The sequence below is a fragment of the Micropterus salmoides genome, unplaced genomic scaffold, assembly GCF_014851395.1.
Source record: "Micropterus salmoides isolate LMB-PRFRI ecotype aquatic unplaced genomic scaffold, ASM1485139v1 Ms_hic_scaffold_18, whole genome shotgun sequence".
In the NCBI taxonomy this organism is placed as follows: Eukaryota; Metazoa; Chordata; class Actinopteri; order Centrarchiformes; family Centrarchidae; genus Micropterus; species Micropterus salmoides.
Window position 1 is genome coordinate 18,217,244 of NW_024040928.1, and position 20,816 is coordinate 18,238,059.

At 40.5% G+C, this 20,816-nt stretch overlaps 1 protein-coding gene across 1 annotated transcript; it reads left to right on the top strand.

The window, feature by feature from the left end:
- Window positions 1–89: 89 nt before the first annotated feature.
- Window positions 90–19,639, top strand: lin28b (lin-28 homolog B (C. elegans)). Its single transcript, XM_038727450.1, has 4 exons — window positions 90–339; window positions 1,047–1,237; window positions 11,494–11,681; window positions 14,374–19,639. Exons 1-4 carry the CDS (start codon window positions 330–332, stop codon window positions 14,681–14,683), a joined length of 699 nt encoding a protein of 232 aa, XP_038583378.1. The 5' UTR covers window positions 90–329; the 3' UTR covers window positions 14,684–19,639.
- The last annotated feature ends 1,177 nt before the right edge of the window (window positions 19,640–20,816 follow it).

The window sequence follows — 20,816 nt, forward strand, 5'->3', positions numbered from 1 at the left end:
TACGGGAACGGGCACAGCCAGCTCGAGAGCGAATGAGAGCGAAGGAGAGAGAGAGGGAGAGAGAGGGAGACGGAGGCAGAGGGAGGCAGAGAGAGGCAGAGAGAGAGAGAGAGAGAGCAGTACAGAGGTGGTGAGAGTGAGGAAGGGATTGAAGGGAAGAAAGAGAGACATGACAAAAATATCAAAAGGCAGAAAGCACGCCGTACCATGCGAGCTAAATTGGTGACCGATGGGATCGAGGATGTCGGATTAATGGTGACTACCGCAGCCCGTTTTCGCAGAGGAAGCTTCTCTATTGCAACTTGGGCGCAGAGGGTCCGCGGGGAAACATGGCCGAAGGTTATTCTGCAATTATTTTCTATTTTCTGCTTTTAGTTTTTCCTCCCTATCTGCTCGCGCGAGGAGGGAGGGAGGGAGGAAGAGGAGGAGGAGGGAGGGGGGGCAAGGTGCAACGTGATTGTTGTTCCTTAAAATACCGACCCGAACCGCCCTCTGCCGAGCTCCATATCTAACCGTGTTTTTCGCTACGTTAAGATATATGCATTGTTTGAGCGTATCTGCGATTCTGCCCACTAGTAAAGCTCGACGAACCATGTGTAGGCTACACCTGCCCTTTTTTTGGAGGCGGGGGGGTCCTATAGCGTACAACTCCACAGTGGGAGCGGGCTGTAGATGCACGAGACAAATCCTCCACAAGTTCCACAGACTGAGCGTGCCTGTGCACGAATCATCTGTCATTGAGTAACAAGTAACTTTTTCAGGGAACGTGGATACACACCGCGGATCGCAGCACCATGCGTCCATGGTCCTGCTGTCGAAAACAGTAGTATAGGAAATTTCTACCGGCCCTGAACTTAACATAGACTAGCCTGTGTTTGCGAGTGGAGGGGATTCCCCCCACGCTTCTTGAAGAAGTTAATTTACGCAACAGAGCCCATTAAAGTTATATAAACCGGTGTGCGCGCAGGGAAATGGCCATCCTGTGGTGTATCTCCGAGTCTGAAAAATGTTCTAACTTGCTCCTTGTGTGCCCTCCCTTGTTTCAGGAGGGCCGGGTAAAGGTGGCGGAGAAGACCCCGCCAAGTCCACCGAGCAGCAGGACCGGACTCGACCTCAGATCCTGTCGGGATCGGGCTTTTGCAAATGGTTCAACGTCCGGATGGGCTTTGGATTTATCTCAATGACCAGCAGCGAAGGGAGCCCGGTCGACCCCCCTCTGGATGTTTTCGTCCACCAAGTAAGTGAACACACAAAACCAGTCGAGGGATAAACATCTGCTTTGTAGGGATGTGGTGCGCGTCGGCCTCCGGATTTGCTTTTTCTAAACCGTGGAAAAGTGAAGAGTGACTGATTAGTTGTATTTCCTTTTCCAACAATTCCTCTGTCACTTCAAAATCCCATCTTGATGCCCGCAGGCCCATTCTTTTTATTACTCCTCGCTGGGTATAGGCCTACAGTGTAGCCTATCATCCGGATGTTTTGCATTGCCCAGCATGTTACTGTGTAATCACACGTTGTCCACAGGCTTGAAGGAAGAAAAAGAAAAACAACGTTTTTTTCATGCGTCCAGCTTTCCCCTCCCCTGCTCACCTCAGCTGTAAAGGGAAGGGGAAGAAATGTCGTGTGGCTGTGACATGGTTAGTTTCACACTTGGCCCTAATGGACAGCAGAGCTCGCTTGATATCCAGCCAGCCAACATGTCGGAAAGCATGTGTAAAAAAACCCCAACAGAAGTCACTGTGCACACCGGCTTGTGTTCTGGGACCCAGCGTTTTGCCCCTGGCTGCTGTTTTGTTGCTGCATTAAAACGTAACATCTTATTTAAACACACTGCAACCCCCCCCCCCCCAATTAAAAAAACGTTTTACACTGACTTATGATGTAAAGTCTGGCCTGTTTCTCCCCTGCATGTAGGCTACTGTTTGATTTATGGTGCGTGGAGTTCATTTCTGAGGCCCTGTTTTCCACTTTTTCTGCTGCAAACAAAGAGCAGTGGAGTCCTACCTTCTTTCAACTCCTCTTCTCTCCCCGTTTAATCGCCCCATTTTACGGTCCCATAAAGTGGCTTTAAAATACTCTGGGAGGAACGACTGAGGATGAGGAGAGGCATTTTCAACCATTTCATTTGGCACCCTCTCCTAGAGGTGTCTTTATTGTGGACTCAGGGGATGCTGTGCTGAACCGATGAGAAAGGGGGGGGGGCATAGGGGTCAGATGTCAGCAGCGATGGAGGGGTGAATAAAAAAGATGGGTCTATTGATCATTATCAGGCAAACTAGGAGTGATGAGAAATATAAATTATGGTTGCTAAATGCTAAAGTTGGACACCACTGGGACAGTTTGCTGTGATGAAATGAGGTCTTTTAATACTGCTATGTTTATTATTTCTCCATGATTTCTGATGCATTCAGCTCCCTTTATTTTGTTGTTTCTATATATTTAAAATTGTCCTTGGTCTGTGATTTGTAGTTTCAGGTCATTATAAATATACCATTAATACCTATAATTATTATTTTTTAGAATTGAGACTGACTGATATGATATTTCAGATCTAAAATAATTTAAATTTTGCAGTGAACTTGGTGGCGGGAAAAATGAATTATGTTTAAACAATATGTTGACCATTGATCCATTTGTATTTATATCTGTGCCATGGATCATCATGTGTTCAACAAATAATGCATGTTTGTGTGTTTGTTTTTTTTAAATATTGAAATCTAGGAGAGGCTCATGGAGAGAGTGCACATTGGAGCATTACGTTATCACTTTTTGATACTTTAATCTTGTGGGTCCATTGACTGAATACACTGCATCTATAATCTAGATACTCCCGCTCTCCTAATTTCCCTGCTGGCCAGAGATGTTTTAGAGGTGGGCCGGGCCAGCAGGAGAGAAAGGAAGGTCTAGTCTGTGGGAAACAGCCTGAAGAGCTGAGCAGAAGTCAAAGAAACCGCTGTCTGTCTCAGCAGTTTGTAACCTCTACGACAGTGCAGGCTGGTGCCATAAAGGTGTCTGCGGGGATATTTTATTCAAATGTTTGATGTGGTTTGAAAGGCTCAGTTGGTGTTTTGATAATAAAGGTGTAGAAATGAAAATGGTTGCAATTAATAACTGTCAAGTTTCTACTGTGGATATTTAAAATTGTGTGTAGCTTGTTGCAAATTGTTTTTACACATTTAAAAAAAATTCTAATTGTTCCACAAAACCCTTTATAGATGAATTGACTAGTATACAATGAATCACATGTTTACACTAGTGCGTTTCCCCCCAGTGTTTCCAGCTACATGTTTATAACAATACAGCTGTCATTTAGCACAAAGACCAGAGAATATGCATTTGTAAGCGCATTGTCATATTGAATGCAAAACACCCCATTCCTTTACAAGTATTTGCATTCATCTATACGCTCTCATTAAAACAGTCACTCATTTTCTGTTCCTCCCTCTCTGCTTCTCTGCTGTCAGCCTGAAGGCGTTTAGACACATTGATGCTGTTTCCAGGTGTTTAGGAAATGTTTGCATTAAAATCCTCCAGGTTATCTTGTGTGCTGCTGCAGTCTCTGGCATTTATATTTTGTAGTGTAGGGAACATTTCTGTTGGGATTCAAATATTTCAATCATGCAAACAAGCACATAGAACAGACTTAAATCATACAAACTGCACAAAGAGAGAGTTTGGCTTTACGCAAGGGCCATGCAGTATTTTCTGTATTTATGGGTACAAGGTTAGCTGTCAGTTGCTGTACAAAAAATAACAAGTGGAAAGATTGCTGATTTATTCACGACACTTACCCTATATGTTTGAGAGACAGAGAGAGAGGCAGAGTTTAGAACGATTGGGAGAGGAAGAGGGAGCATGAGGACAGGAGAAGGGGGGGGAGAAGGATTTTTCCTAGGAGAGGGAAAGAGGAGGGATGTGGGAAAAAATAAGTGTTGGTGAGGGCTGGTGGTGTGGGGTTGGGGTCGGGGTGGGGGTTGGGGTTGGGGTGGGGGGCTTGGGGTGCTAGTAGTAGCCGAAGGAGGAAAACATGAGTGAGAGGTTGGAAAAAGACGACTGAGTGGAGGAGCAGGAGGTAAGAGAGGGAGGGTGAGAGTGTGTATGAGTCAGCGAGAGGGTCCCCGCCCGACCACGAGTTCTCTTCCTGGGAGGCCTCTTCATCAGGGCTCCTATCTGATCACTTCCTTTTGGAAGAGGTGTGTGGTTGAGTGTGTGTGAGTAAGAGAGAAAGAGAGAGTAATTAAGCTTCTTCACTGGCCACACCTCTCTGCTCAGTGATTCCACGCATAAAGCCATTTCATTATCTCTGTTTGTCAACCCCTTCTCTACCTGGACTGAGTGTTTTTCTGTGTGTGTGTGAGAGAGTGTGTGAGAGTTCCTGCTGGGACACGGGGGTGTTCTCTCCTCAGGCATTCTTTAAAAAGAGGAATTTCTTTAAAGACAAAAAGGCAGGAGGGTTGGGTGGGGTGAGGGGTTGTGTGGCGATGAGGTGGGGGGCTGCTTGCCCTTTGTCGGTAATCAGTTTGAAATGTTGAACAGTTTGCTGCTGCTGCTATTCTCCTGAAACCTCCAGAGTGTGTGTTCAATTTATGGTGCCCCTGTGAGTGTGTGTGGTTCTTACTTTCCGCTCATATCCACCAGGTTGTTAATGTCTACATGTGAACCGTTGTAAGATGTTTTAGGTTTTGAGTGTGTGTGTGTGTGTGTGTGTGTGTGCGTGTGCACTCACACGGTAGAGTGTGTGTGTTTTGTGTAGCGAGGTTAAAGTGGGCCCCTAGTGAGATTAACCTCTGGTCCGTGTCACCGTTTGGCATGCAGGCCCCACCCATCTTTGCCTCCAGATAGCCAGTATCAGGCTTTGTCTCTCCTGCAGCAACACTAACTCCCCCCCATACCCACACCAAAACCCACCGTTCTCTTCTGCACATCAAAAAATGCAAAAGAAGAAGAAAGACTAGTCACGTGACTTCCTTTTGAGGAGCTGGCCACATACAGCGGAGATGATTGGTAATTGGAAAGGTGGCGGAGTAGAAAGCAGAGCTGGGCTAAAAACAAGTCGCTGTTCACCTGAAATACAAAGAGAGCGTCTGCAGACTGTTTGCTATGTTTGAACCTCTGACATTTATTTATGTTCATTTGATTAAAACATTCAAATAAACAGTCAAAATAAAGCATTAATAAAAGCTAATACAGGTATTCAGTAAATGTCTTTGAAATCAGCCTTTTCTCCTGCTCTTTTTTTACTGTTTAATAATAATAATAATAATTATAATATATAATCTATCTAGTGCTGTTAACTGACATGTATGGTAACAAAGCTAATAAGGCAGCAACTGGCGATTAATTTCATTATCAGTTAATCTGCAGATTGTTTTCTTAATTCATTATTTTCTCCTAAAAATATGAGGGACAATGTGAAATGCCTTGTACAACTTCCACGATGTATGGATGTTTTCAGGGTTTTTTAAAAAAAAAGACTGACCAAAAGCCAAAGATATTCAGTTTTTAGATAAAAAAATCTAATCATTACATTTAAGAAATTGAAACTAAAGAATTTTTGGTACTTTTGTTTGAAATATAATCAAAGAAAATAAATCTAAATACTTGCATATTACTTAAGTCAATCAATCGACTAATCCTTCAGATTTCATCTCTAAAAGATAAATGGGAAAAAAAGTTTTTTTTCTTAAACCATGTTTGAAATGCATCAGCAATGAGAGAAAGAGATAAAATAACTTAAATGAAAAACAAGGTTGTCTCTAAGCAGAAGACTCCGATGATAAGAGCCTAATGTGTAAACACGAAATCTGCCACAGATCTGCCACTTTTTCTATTGAAATGATAGATTGATGGATTAGATGGACCTACTTTTGATTACATGTTAATCTCTTAATATAAATACCATAAGAAAGTAAATCAGCCAATAACCATAATGCCGCATCAGTTTTGTTTTGACATAATGCTAGTGCATGTAGGTTGAATTTAGTACCAAAAGAAAAATACTAACAGTAGCTGCTGGTTTTTGCATTTGCAAATGTAATCAGCTGCAACAAAATGAATTAATAATGATTTTAATTTAAACCATGTGCAGTAATAATATTGCTTATACAACTGAAAGTCAAATGCTGTTAATATTTGAAAATGTAAGCCTGTTCTAATGCCATCTATTGTGGTGAAAGTTTATTTAGTATGAAAAATATGTTACAAGTCTTAATAATCAACTATGAACCTTTTTATTTCTCAACCACTTTATATATATATATATATATATATATATATATATATATATATATTATATTTAATTATTATTTTCCATTAATAATTTCCCACAGGTGTGTCACTTCCTCCAAAGCTTAATGTTTGAAAGAGCACACCCATTTGTGACTTTGGTACTCTGCTTCTGTCCAGTTATTAGCTGGCTGTGTGTTTTATCACCAGTCACCTCAGCGAGGTTCATTTCCCCTCTCATGCTGATAAACGTAGCAAGATGATCTAGTGCTTCCTCCCCCAGATCAAATATTTGCCCCAGTCATAATCGGGGGTGTTGGATGTTGTTAATTTGAGGCAGGGGAAACATGAAGGCTTTTAAGTGTTTGATGGGGGTTGGGCATGGTTCAAGGGTCAGGACCACTAATGACAACGTGTTGAGGAGGGCTTTGGTGTCAGCGTCATGAGAGCGGCTCTGTTGGTGGTTTTCATCGGCATGTTTGTGTGTGCATGTGTGCTTTTTTTTTTTTCCTCCCATCCAGCTTTCTCTCTCCTCTTTCTTCTTTGGTTTATATGCGTCCTGTTGGGTTATGTCCATCTGAGCTGATCTGGCCCAGCTTTGTCCACTTAGCATTTCCTGTGTGTAAAAAGCTACTTAATGGCACCACGCCACATGGTCGCAGCCATCTCCGTCACGCTCACCCCTACACACACACCCCCTTTCTGCTTCATACGAGCACGATCGAGCGCGCAGCTCTGCGTTGGGCCACCTCTGATTTAAAGCGTCCCACAATTAGCCATTTCATAGCCGGTGGTCGGCACAGAGAGCGAGAGGCTGGTGGAGGATGGTGGGTGTCCTCTCTCCGCTTCCCCATCCCCTCATGTTACTGCTTCCTGTATTGATTGCTGGGCCTGGTGATGATGAGGGCCAGGGCTGATGAAAAGGAGGGCTATTTCTATCCAGGATGTTGGGAGTCCGTATTGATCGCTGGCTCCTTCCTATACACCAACAGTCACACATGTGAAGCTATAGGAAGATATTTATTACATATAGGGATGCTGGTAAGCATAATCATGCCATTTTGGAGCTTGTCGGTATCCATTTTGTTGGCTCAGTTTCTTCATATTTGAGGATGACAGTGGCTTCTGGTGGCTCTGAGTTAGAGAGCTGGTGTGGTCTGCCAGTTGGGCAGGGGGTGGTGCTGTGCTGGTTATACCACTGACCCCCGGATTTCTGCTGCTGACCTGTGGGGCTCCTGATCAAATGGGGGTTTTGTTCCTGGGCTCCCCCCAGGTCCAGCCACTGATCAGGAGTTGCTCCTCCATTGGAGCTGAACAGAATGCGCTGGAGGCATTTCCATGAACCACCCCCCTCCTCCACTCCCCTCCTACTTCAGGCCACTCCTCCATTTTGTGTTCTACCCCTCTCTCTCTCTGACGTTCACTCTCCCTGGTCGTGCCCTCTCCTGACCTCCGTGCGTAAACTGAAACGGGTCAGGACACCCGCCAGGTCACCCGAGAGGCGGGGACTCGGGTTACAGGTTCTGATTGTGTGAAGTTTATTCATAAATGTTTTTTTTTCACACACATTGACACAGGCATACACATGGACACATGGAGGAACACGCACACACGTGCATCCACATGCTGCGTTTTATACGTAATTGTGGAGAGACTGAGCTGTTGCAAGCTCATGCTTCAGAAATTAAATTCTTCTGAGACATGAAGGCATGAGTGTGATGCCATGTCTTGTATGGAGGAGATGTGTGTGTGTGTGTGTGTGTGTGTGTGTGTGTGTGTTTTCCTGCATTTCTGCAGAACAAAAGGGGTTGTGTGGTTTCCTCGCTGGTGCATTGTGGGCATTGACGGGGTTGGAGAGGGGGTAGGGTGCTGAGATAAACCTCTCAACTTTGACCTGGAGAGACAAGCTACTTGTGGACTGAAGACAGGAGAGGAACAGGAAGAGCTCATGCGCCACACAGTCTAGAGACCAGTCGATGATTATTCAGAATGCATTTTGTTTATGGGGGATGGGCGCAATATTTTATTTGCTTTCTACTGATTTCTGCTGCAGGAATGCCTTTCAGTCATTTGGCAGGTCTAATGATGGTAATCATGAAATCAATTGGTGTTTTAATTTGAAAACACGTCTCAGACTGCTTGGGGTTCCTTGGTTTGTTTTTTATTAAAAAATAGAAAGTCAGGTTTGGCGTATGCATGTCCTTGCAGTTTTGGTTGATACTTAAATAAATTATTGATAGTTAAATCTTGGAATTTGTTGTTTTGCAGCACAGCCACGATATGGATCCTTAGCTCAAGCTCAGTTTGAGACATACCTCATCATTACTTCTGTTTTATTCCACCTCTTACATCTGTTGTGCTAAATCTTTGCTTTCGCTCATTCCCATTCCCTGATCCTTTCTTTAAAGTCAAATCCAATACATGAGTCCTCAGCAGTCAGCAGTCGACTGGAATCAAAGTGTAGCCCTGGCTGTAACTGTCACTAACTGCAGGTGGAGAATCAGAAATGACATCTGAGAGAGTAAGGAACAAATTTTTGGTAAATTACTAGTATTGGACATTTCAACCCCAGCAATTTTCAATTCTTGGAAATTGTGGGAAATAATAATGAGGAAGAACAGCTACAAAGAAGTTTAATATTAAGGCACAGTTGTTGCATGTATAAGTTTTTGTGGGCAACATCCATTTTGTTATGCATGTTTCAGTTTTTCTACTTTGAAGCACAACTGGCTCCTTGTGATTGCTTTGATTCAGTGGGATATCTGTGTGGACTTCCTTTTGAATTTGACAAAATTTGTAGCTACTCACGTTAAGATTTGCTCATGTTATGTTTAAAAAAAATCCAAATATATGCATTACTTTGAAATAAATGAAAATAAAATAAATACATGTCCATGCTTTTTTTTTTTTATTTCAGTGAAAAGTGTATAATTCATGAGTCTTCAACAAACATTTTTAGTAGCAAAATCTTAGGTCACACAGTAGCAAATAGAACACATTGTCTTATTCTTTAAAAAAAATCAAAAGTAGTTTTTTCAATAGATTTTATGTATTAAGTTTTTCTTTAATACATCATTTGTATTTAGGTATAAAACTATTATAGAAAACTAATTTAAGTTGACTAAATTGTCAAAAAGATTGTTATAAATGGAATTGCATGAAAAATTCCTTTAAAATAACCTAAAACTGATTTATTTAATATAAGCGTGTGAGATTAAATTGTGATGTCCTGAAAAGCTTTTTGTCTTGGCCAACTTCACAGTATTGCATATAGTGACAGTTGCATTTGAATTAGTAAATGTCATTAGAATTGATTTAAAAATTATTTTTAAAGGTTTTGGAAACATTTTGCGGTGAGATGGTGTTGTGACATATGTCAGTCAAGCCATCTGTCTTCAGAATTTCATTGATGCAATCACAATTCTTTTATTTGGATTATAGTGTATTACTCCTTTAATTTGTTATCATTTTAAATATAAATAGTTTAAAAAATAAATAGCTTCATATTGGAACAAGGTTTTAAAGGAATTAAAGTTTATTCTCAACAAACTCGTTTAATAGAAGCATACAAGGAAACAGAAACTACTTTTAATGTATTTTCCTCTCTTATGTAATCCCCAATTTGTCCCAATCTTACCCTTAAATCTGATATCCATCGGAGCGCAGTGAATTCAGGCACTATTCTCAGTTTGGAATTAATTCACACTACTTTTGTCACTTTTTCTTTTCTCACTCTTTTGAACAATCCCACTTGTTTTACTCTCTTTTACATATTAATTTATATCTACTAATAGACCACCTATAGAGCTTTGCATAACTGAAATTGTTGACAGAGACTTCATAGAAAAAAAATACTGCCGAGCCTATTTTCTCTCCTTCCTCTATAGTTTCACATTTGATTCCCTCAGCTCATTTGTTCCTCTCTCTTCCTGTCTCCTACACATCTATCTCTACAGCAGGCACTGAATTTACAGATAGCCTGTGTTATTTTTAGGCCTCGATGTATAGTAGGTAGTAGGTTTGCTCTGCACACTGCATGCTCGTGTGGGTGTGTGTGTTTACCTATGCTGAAATCCGCAGGGCTGGCTGCGATTCATGAAGGTCATGGATACAGTGCAAATCCGCCGTCCGTTCTGTGCGTTCAACAAGACATAAATCATTGTCCAGAGGTTATGTAGTAACTAAATCAATAATGCCGATCATGTAGATAAGATGGATGGTGGATGTGCTGGGGGAAAATGATTGCATGGGTGCGACATACTTGTCTTTTTTTCTCCATGCAGAAGGAATAGGAAGTAGTGCCTCTGCAAAAAGTAGATAAAAAGAGTATAAGAAGTACGATGTGTGCGAGATAAGTCCCTGTGTGCACAGACTGTCATGACAGTTGGTGCAAACCACATACAGTCAGTCTGCCATGTTTGAAATGATGTTTTTCTGTGTACATTGTGTACTGTAGCATGTTGTGTTTGCCGTATGCAGCGGTGCATACAAGCCCCCACAGTAAACTTCCTGCTGTTAATAAGAGCCGTTTCTTGTTTTACAATTTATTTGGAGATGAAAAGTGTTGATAGTTGTTTCTTCACTCACAGACCCGATGATGCTCTCAGGCAACTGTTCAATATTTGTGTTAAATTAGCTCTGATAGGTGTGGGCTTGCATAACATTAATGTTAAGTTGAATGCTGTGCGGGCAGAAATTAAGAACTAAGGCATTAAACTGAGTCTTTACACTGAAAAATGACCTTTTCTGCTCAAGACTGAGGCTCTGTGCTTTTCACTTACCTATCGAAGAAGAAGCATATGGTGTTTTTCAGTTTATTGTATCATTCAAGGTTGCAAAATACCCAGTAGAACCGATCATCTCGATACCATTGTTTACATAAAGAATTTAAAAATGACTTACTGGAGATGTTTAAATTTCCTCTGCAAATGATTTACAATGATTTAAGGACATGTGGATGTCATTTAAACGATAATTTAAATGACTCAGATAGCAATTTTCTTGCTGCCGTGTTACATTGAAATGTGCTTATTATTATTATTGTTATTACACAGAAACATGTGTAAATTTATGTTTTGATACTAACATTTTAGCAATTTTAAGTAACATAAGCACTAACTTATGTCAAAGCCTTTTATAACTGTGACTCTGACTTCCATACAGGCCCTTGGGTATTGCAGGCATTAGATATATTTTTTCCAAAGAATTCTTTGAGCTTTTAACGTCTGCCACTTTTAAATTGATAATTGCTTTTTTTTCTCCCAACAGAGCAAACTGGTGATGGAGGGCTTCCGCAGCTTAAAGGAGGGTGAGCAGGTGGAGTTCACCTATAAGAAGTCCTCAAAGGGCCTGGAGTCCCTGCGGGTGACCGGACCTGGTGGGGGACCCTGTGCAGGCAGCGAGAGAAGACCCAAAGGGAAGGTCCCACTCCAGAAACGCAAACCAAAGGGAGACCGGTGAGTATGATAGGATTAAGAAACATGAAAATGGAAAAAAGGAATGATTTAAAAAAAACATTTTCTGTGTCTGCAGGAATCATGTAATGATCGATATGCATGCATGCACATCTTACCAATCTTGGCTTCATCTTATAAAACCTAAATGTATGTGAGCGTAGGTAGCATTCAGAAACAAGGCTTCCTATAGTTGAGCGAGACATATGTTATATGTAGATCTCACTGCAGTGAGCTATTTTTGAGTGGGCTGAGATTATAGATTAAATCTGTTCAATCTGCCCGAGTACATGCCTGTTGCTATGGTTATTGTGCACCATAATAAGGAATTGAATAGGGCACTTTGCCTGCCATCGCCGCTATTTTAAATCAATTTGCCAGCTTTTACATTAGAGACGGCATTAGCACAGGGATGGACTGGGCTTATATGCATCTCAATGCGGCAGTAGCTCAATCAATTGTTTTGTCCTCAGTAAAATCCTGAAGGGTGCTTTTGCTAAAAATCTGTCAGAGAGCGCCATATGGAGCTGCTTGAAAACGCCTGGTGGTTTAAGCAGAGGAGGCTGCGTTCGCTGTCCTCATCCTGATACAGAATAACGTATAGCGAACCCCACCAGGCATAGCCGAGGATATCTGTTGTAGGAAGGCGTCACATGACTACAATGTTACATTTATATTAGAAAGTCCAGCTCTGCCACTCGTTATGTTGCTTGTTGTTGCCGCACCACAGCAAAAGAAAAGCTTTTGTTCGAAAGGAGGAAACAGTACCTGGGAGAGAAGGCTCTCTGATTGTTTTACACAGCTGAATAATTCAGTTTATTTGGGATAATTGATCCAGTGTTAGGTCAAGTGTCTACCTTCTACTAAGGTGGTGGCAAGGCAGTATTAGATTCAGAGATGGCAGGTAGATGTCTGTGATGTCATCAGTCTTTGTGAGCGCGCTCAGTGTGAGCGGCTCCTGTGGCAGTTGCGCTGCTCTGACCCCTGCCGGTCACTCTGTTACGCAACCAACTAATTTGTGGTCCATTCTTTACACCAGTGAGTGCTCTGTAGTTTGCAGGGATTCGATGTAAGAAGTGTGTTGAAATATCCAGTTTTTGTGAAAAAGGCATTAAATAAGGAGCAGATTGCTCAAGTGCATCTGAAGTACTTGCCAAAATAACACTGCGCCCTGAAGAAAATGTCTCAATCAAAATGAAACATGTTGCACAAGTCATATCTGACATACCCCGATTTATTCCCCAAATGTTTTCAGCAGGCTTTTGTCTTCGTTAGGGTGGTATCAGAGGTGGTTTACAGTTTCTTTGTATACAATATAGACTAGTTCATCAATTTGTCGAGCAATTGATAAATCCTCATCCAAGGCATCCGAACCAATTACCTTTTAAATTTTTGTTTTTTACAGAATATAATATTTAATCTTAGTTGATAAGAATTAGACATGACAACGTGTTTATACTTATTGCACAAGCCTTGTTGCTAAGAAAATAATTACATTTCTGAAACTGCATAGTTTTATGTAAATGCTGACATTTCTAGTTTAAAGCCTTTTAATCAATTTAACGTTTGTCTTAGAATTAGCCACTGTGTCATCTGAGACTTCAGCAGGAATTTAATTTTAAGATTTTTGAATAAATTGTTTATGTAATCAAAATCTCAATATGACCTTAAGTCTACTACAAATGAATACATAATTGTTAATATAAATTGTACAGACAATTGTTTTGCTATGATATGAACCCAGTTGTAGTTCTGTGAATCCAGGTTGCGAGGACACATGCTGATAGCATCTTAACTGCAAGAAGAGGCATTGCAAAAACACATCAGAGAAAAAATCCTTGCTATGTAATAAACGTGAACGTCTATGTTGTTTATGTTGGATGCATGGATGTTAAATACTCTGGAGATAATTCAGCCCCCTTCTCAAAAGCAATGAAGACTGAAACAGACTTTATCTTTCTATCTATCTTTAGAAAAACCTGGCATAAAGTGGGAAAATTTTGCAAATATGCCGGTTTACCGTCCATGCTCATCTTGTTAATTGTCAAACTGGATGCATTTTAAAACCTTGATGGTGAGGCAAGTTTCATAATCATGTGCTGCTTTCAGCTTCTACGTAAAGACTTTGTTTGGCCATATCTGTGAATCAGTTCAAAACAGTGGAAATGGCACCTGTTCTAGACTTTGTGGCCTGAGGAGTGTTAAATATAAGACTAGCAAATAACAAGACACTGTAACCTGACTTATTTAGTACCCCAAGCCTTAAATGAGAGCACCTAACACCTAAAACATCAGAAAAAGGTTCCATTTGTTTTGATGTAGAGCAGAATAGGTGGTGGCCACTTTTGCCTTGACTTAGTTTTTTTTATTCTTTCAGCACCCAATTGCAACTTGTCAAATTTAATAACACAGTGTAGTTTGGCATGGCACAGAATGCTACTCTGTTTGATCCAGAGCAATATCATGTGTCATACTACCATCTAGTGGTGAATCCTAGTTGGAGCAAGTATTTCAACTGCAGTGCTGATGTTTTATGTGGACTGAAAATTATATTTACATTTTTCAGATACAAAGTGTTCTAAAATTTAAAGCTTTCTGTTTCATGAAACAAAGGAATCATGTGATAAGGGTTTCTACTTTTTATTGCTCTTGATATGTTTTCATCTTTCCTCCTTGTCTCCTCTGTCCACTGCAGCTGTTACAACTGTGGAGGTCTGGATCACCATGCCAAGGAGTGTGGCCTGCCCCCCCAGCCAAAGAAATGCCACTACTGCCAGAGCATCACGCACATGGTGGCTCAGTGTCCCCACAAGGCGCTGGCGCCTACCACAGGCTCTCAGGACCAACACGCGTCTACCTCGGCCTTCAGCCCGGGGACCGGGACCTACCTCTGCCCCCCAGAGGAGGAGGAGCGCTCCGGCTCGTCTCCCCTGGAGGGCTCCTCCTCCTCCCCAGAGGAGCCCCACACGCGTGGCCCCCGGACCCAGAGATGGAGGAAATCCTGAAAACAGCCCATAGAGGTGAACCTATCACCACTAACCCCTGACCCTCATGTCTCCCCTTAATCAAGGATACCTGAAGCCCCCCCTCATCTACCTCACACCTGTGAAAAAATGGGAGTTCTTAATTTCTTCTACTTTTTATTTTATTTGTTTTTTATTTTTTCTAACCAGCGCAGCTATGGCAACGATCACCGGGGTACGGACGTGCATGAATGTGAGTGACTGACTTGCAGTCATCTGGTGCAGCTATGGCAACCACCGCTGGAATGGTGACTGCAGGGAATGACTGTTTTTCTTGTTTCAATCAGTGCAGCTCAAGAGTGAAACAACATGGTATGAATCTTGGTTTGATGATCCCCCCCTCCCCCCCTTGGACCTAAGTGTTGGCCATTTTGAACGCTTTTTCCTTACAGATGTTGTAGATTTACAGCCACAAATTTATATCCTGTAGGCCTAATCATTCCAAAAACCATGATGCATTCGTTTAGCGCACACGGTAGCTCATTTTTAGAAGGATTAGTAGAAGACTTAAAAGCTCAAGACCCTCTAAGTGATAATCCAGCCCCATAGGATTGTTAGCTTGGCTTCTAAAGATCTTTAGGGAAACTTTATGGATTCCAGAGGGATTTTTCCTCAGACAGTGGGCTGCTAAACGCATTCTATATAATCTTGAAACATTTACTCCATACTCCTCTCTTACATGAAAAGGACTGGACCAACTGATTGTCAAAGAGTGAGCATGTGTTTGTGCATGCGCGTGCAAGACTGAGAGAAAGAGAGAGAGAGAAAAAGTGTGTGTTTGTATGCGTGTGTTGTGCATGCTGGAGTGCCTCATCTCCAGGTGCGAGTCAACACTATTAACTTTCAGTTTCCTATTAATAGAGATAGACACGACTTAGACAAAACATCATATAATCCAGCTAGATCATAGTTTAGATTCAAGGTAATGAATTGATCACTAGACTTCCATTTTGGTTGTTGCGTAATTAGCTGAAAATAACATCACAGTTTACAAATCATAGTATTAAGTCATTTAATATATATGTAAAGTCACAAGATATAATTGAAATTCTATTAACTTTAAGTAATGCATATATAAGGAATTAGCTCTGACATAGGTAAATAGCCCTGTATATTGCATGGGATACTTTGCTGTTGTGTGAAAACTTGTAGCTCTCACTCTATTTAACCGTGTTTATCCATGACAAACCAAACGGACCTTTTTTTTATTAAATTTTTCACCCCGCGCCTTCTTCTCAATTAGATCAAGTAGTCAACAATCGCCTCTGATCCAGCACAAAGACTCGCCTGGTTTGATTATTTGTGTAGTGTCAGACCATTACAGTATCATCACAGCTGCTCTACTTACTTAATACCTCACCAATCCTTCCTCCTGGAAATGAATGTCACAGAACGTTGAGCTGTTTGCTCTCCCAGCTGTGTTACAGTAAGATCGGACCACCTGTCCCTCTTCCATCTGTGCCTATCAGTTGTTAGTTAGCACCAGCCAGGTAACGCCAGACAGACTCATTGAAGAGAGAGGGGGAGGGAGAGAAAGAGTGCTGCTTTTGGTATAACTTGAATCACAAGCATGGCTTTAGTAGCACTTATTTGTGACCTACCAACTCTTGTCTGACCATATTGAATGTGAAAAGAGCTTATCTCAAGTCGACCTCTCACAAAAGTTCACGCCGGGTCGCTTTGGAGTTTGTATCTTAATGTTCTGACAAATCAAATAACTTTGTATGATGATATCAAAATAGCTTGTGTGTTTTTTTTTAAATCTCTAATTAGACAACCAACTTTTTTTGGTATATTTCTATACCAAAGAGTTTGGCTTTATATTTTGAAGGCATTTAAAGCTGCGACTTGCTGAAGTGCTTGCTATCCTCGTTCTTTCAGAATAAGAGGGTCTTATTGCTGAAAGCGCAACACTGCAGTCATTTGTTTTTATGTACAGCTCTTTGAATGTGTGCGTGCGTTAAAAATCAAATCTTCAACGATGCAGCATGACAGGAAAAAAAAAAGTGAATTACCAAACCACATGACGAGCACAGCCCATGCTCAGATCTTTATGGAAACAACATCTTTTTGTATGATGTATTTTTACATTTCTACACACAATTCCTCTCAGGATGATGAACTGTTCTCAGGGAATTAACCAAAAAAAAGTGTATTTTATTCTTTTGGGAATCATCCACTTACTGACTCAACAAACTCTGTTAAGCAACGGTGAAGAGACATATGTAACTGATTCATGTATTGATATTAGCAACTACCTCTTGAGTTATACATAGTTGTGCATTTCTTTTTGTTTTGTATATTTTATGATGAGCTTGTATGATTAACTATAGGTCTCTATTGTAATGAGGTGTTGTGTGAGAAGTTCCCTAGTGTTGCCACAGACTCCCTGGTCTTCCTTCCCAGTTACTTTTTCATTACTGCAAAACTTTTTTTTTGTTTACAGCAAAAGCCTACCTCATATGAGCTGTTCCTCCACAAACTCCTTACCTCCTCCCAGCCCCCCTCTACCTCCTCCATGCAGTTGTTTGTTAATGAAATTGCCACTAGTCGCACTAGAGTCACACGGCTTTTTCAACGAATCGGCCCTGAAATGGCTTGTCACTTGTGACTCCAAATATATCTTATAATCAAAGCTCTTTTTGAAGGTTTTACTCACACATTTTCTGAATGGGCGTGTTTTGTCTCACACATCCAGGTTGAAGTTTTTCTGCCAGCTCTGTGTTAAACTGTCAGTATAGTATACACTCATCACTCAACTGCGGACAGCCAGTGAGTTTACCTCAGTTTGTTGGGCTAGCTATAGACATGTTAAATATGAAATACTTTACAATTCCGTGTGAACACATTTTGAAAAGACATTGACTGTTGGTTTTAGTTTAAGTATTTTATCATAACCGTTTTTGTAACCACTTGATATGATGGGCTTAAGGTGGACAAGAATAGTATTGTACTTCGCACAAGGAGTGCCTGTCTCTGTGTTTTGTTTGTCTGACCCTATTACCAAATAGATATTTTCCTCTTTTGGGCTCCATGGTAATGGCCTTTTTGTCAGCCATTTTTACAGCCTCAGATAATCAGAAGTTGTGTGGTTTGGAGATGAAGCCCCTTATTGGTGCAAACTACATTTGGGGTTTTAGAGCGCCATTGTTTAAAAGTTAACATCAAATCAGTAGATTTTGTACTAAATGGTGACATTGCATAGACGTCATTCTAAAAAATGTTTTTAAAGATGAAAATTGTTATCAGTACTTATTGTTAACTTACTCATCAGAGCAAAGATTGATTTTTGCAGGTGACCGCAGGTTTTAAGTTCACAGAGAATCACTATGTTGCAGTGGGCCTAAATATGGAACTCAATGCTTGTTCATGCCAGTTATGAACAAAATACAAAACCGCCGTAAAATATAGTGATATTATTGTTGTAAGTAGCTTTTATATTTTCTTCCAATCAATGTAACTACTGATTGATCCCGTTTGTTGTCCCGTTCAGTACTTAACACAGCCAAAATCCTCTCTCATATAGGAGAATAATCTTCTAAAGGTAGTAATAAATGCTTATCTTAGAGGTTTGTCAGGGCTGCATGTAGGATAACAAATTGGTAGAATTGTGTTATTAATATCTTCCCACTTGTCTTAAGTTTTGAATCATGCAAACCTAAGACACCGCAAAGAGTCTCACCCATGCAATCATCGAAATTCATTTGTGATTTGTTTATGAACCTGAATGTACCAGTTCTATCTCAGCAGAAGGCTCCAGTTTGAGTGTTGGGCCTTTAAAAGAGAACACTGTATTCTCAGATGTAATTTGCTGCCACTGAATACAAGAAATAAAAACAACAAATATCTAGAGTGTGGTCAAACATTTCCCCCAAATGACTGCGTTGTGGCTCCTTCGTTTGAAATTCACACAAATCTGAGGGTCAACACTAGTGCATGACACCTGCCATGTGGGCTTATACAGAGTTCAGAGTAATTGTAGAGAAGGAGAGAAGAAGAATATCACTCATATGACACCATGTTAACAAAGGTTGATATTTATTTAGAAACTGGGATAAATCAGATTAACTTAAAAAACACTATTTGTTTAAATCATTTATTAAATGTATTTGTGTAGGGTTGTGGGATTTGATAGGATAATTCAGGCTTTGTGGTCTTATGTTTGTCACACAACAGAGAGCCGAAGTCATGACCTCTCATCCACGTTAGCCTCTGTTCCACTAACTTAGCTTAGTTACTCATTTCTTTCGTCAGTCTTTCTGAAAAAAATACTTGTTCCTGTGGTTTACTGTCCATATTCTAAGACAGAATGGCATCCGCAACAGCAATTGATATTACAAACTGATCCCTTACAGTAGTAAGGATAGAAAAACTACTACTCCCATCGACAAAAAATAATTACGCGTTACCGTAACTTCATTTCCGATATCCATAACACTCGCCAACTCTCTTCTAGTCATTTTTTACAACTCTTTAGTTATAATCTTTGTTGTCTATACCAGTGGTTCTCAAGCATTTTCACATCTAGGACCCCTAATCTGACACAACTTAGACCATGGACCCCCATTTGATGAAGCCAGCCACACAACATACTGTTGTAGTAGTCATTGGGATTTTGAATGAAGTTCTTGCTTGTGGAACAGAACCCGGAAATTCCGGTTTGACTTGGGCTTTAAAAATAAGTAATGTTAGCTCTGCGGAAACTGTCATACATGCATATTTAAAATTGGACTGATTTTGTCGCTGTTTAGTGAGAACTATGTATCTCAGAAAACTTTGTTTTAAATTAATACTTAAATGATTTGGGAAATATGCTTAGGCTCCTTGCTTTCTGGTGGAGAGTAAGATAAGTCTGACTTCTGTCCGTTAAATATCCGGCTACATCCAGCAGTTGGTTAGCTTAGCTTAGCACAAAGACTGGAAGCGGGGGGGGGGGGGGGGGGGGCTAGCTTAACCCTGTCCCCACCAGCACCTCAGAAGGTCTAACTAAACACTACAGTTACTTAGTGAATACAACATGTTGTTTGTGGACATGTTATATCTAGTAAAGTTGTGTTCACCTGTTTCCAGTCTTTGTGTTAAAATAAGCTACGCTAACCAGCTGCTGGTATAGCATACACGCTTCTTTCCCAATATGACAAACTCTTTGGCAAGGTTTTTAAAAGCATTTTCTCACACCCTAAAGTAGCATTCAAGTTACAAATCTCAAAATGTGAGGATTTCATTCAACAGTGACTTAGTCCTACATAGCCTAATTAAATTAGAATTATAACTAATATAAATGAAGGGAAAGTGTACTTGCAGTGTCCGCATATTTACGATGCTTCAGAGACTAAAACCATGCACTCCTGGTCCAAAGACTACTCCAAAATACAAAAAAAAAAAAAAAAAAAAAATCACATTTAGGCCTATATACTCGTGACAAAACCTGAATTATCCTTAATGTATCAAAGGCCTCTGTAGACTGACGGGATGTACTATGCCATAATCACAGACAGGGAAACCTCAGCAGTCTGTCTCACTGCTCCCTCATGTGGTTGTTTAGGAGATGACTGCAGACTGACTGAAGTTCACATACCTCAACTGCTGCCTTTATCAGCTGCTCTGTGCTTTGCCTTGACTGGAGACACAATGTATTCTAGGAGATGATCATTTATGATGATTTTTTTTTTTTAAACTGAACTGTATCTCGTCAGATCCATATTGTGTTTATGTACATGAAATCATACTTTCATTCATACAAACATTGAACCTCTGAAGGACCTATAAATCCAACCAAGGCAGTTAAAAGTGCAGATACCTCCTTGTATTGACTAATAACCTCACATTTGTCATGTTTGTTTATGTTTTACTCTCTACATTGTGGCCAGAGGGAGTCTTATGTGCTCTCTTTCTCTGGAGTATGTCTAGAGCCAAGCACTGATTGCTTTTGAATGGGGTGGGGAATGTTATTCTATGTGCATATCACTCATTATGTTAAACCCCAATATAAGTGTACTGCATTTTTTATTTCTGTGAATCTTGGATTGGATTTTTTTTTTTAAATGTCTGAAATGTTTTACTTGATTGGAAAATAAACATATTATATTGGCATTAAAGTATGTATAATTTTACT

Excerpts from the sequence above, each read along its gene's own strand:
- lin28b (XM_038727450.1), top strand. Across the intron at positions 1,238-11,493 it reads TGGATGTTTTCGTCCACCAA|AGCAAACTGGTGATGGAGGG; the intron begins GTAAGTGAACAC and ends TTCTCCCAACAG. Across the intron at positions 11,682-14,373 it reads CGCAAACCAAAGGGAGACCG|CTGTTACAACTGTGGAGGTC; the intron begins GTGAGTATGATA and ends TGTCCACTGCAG.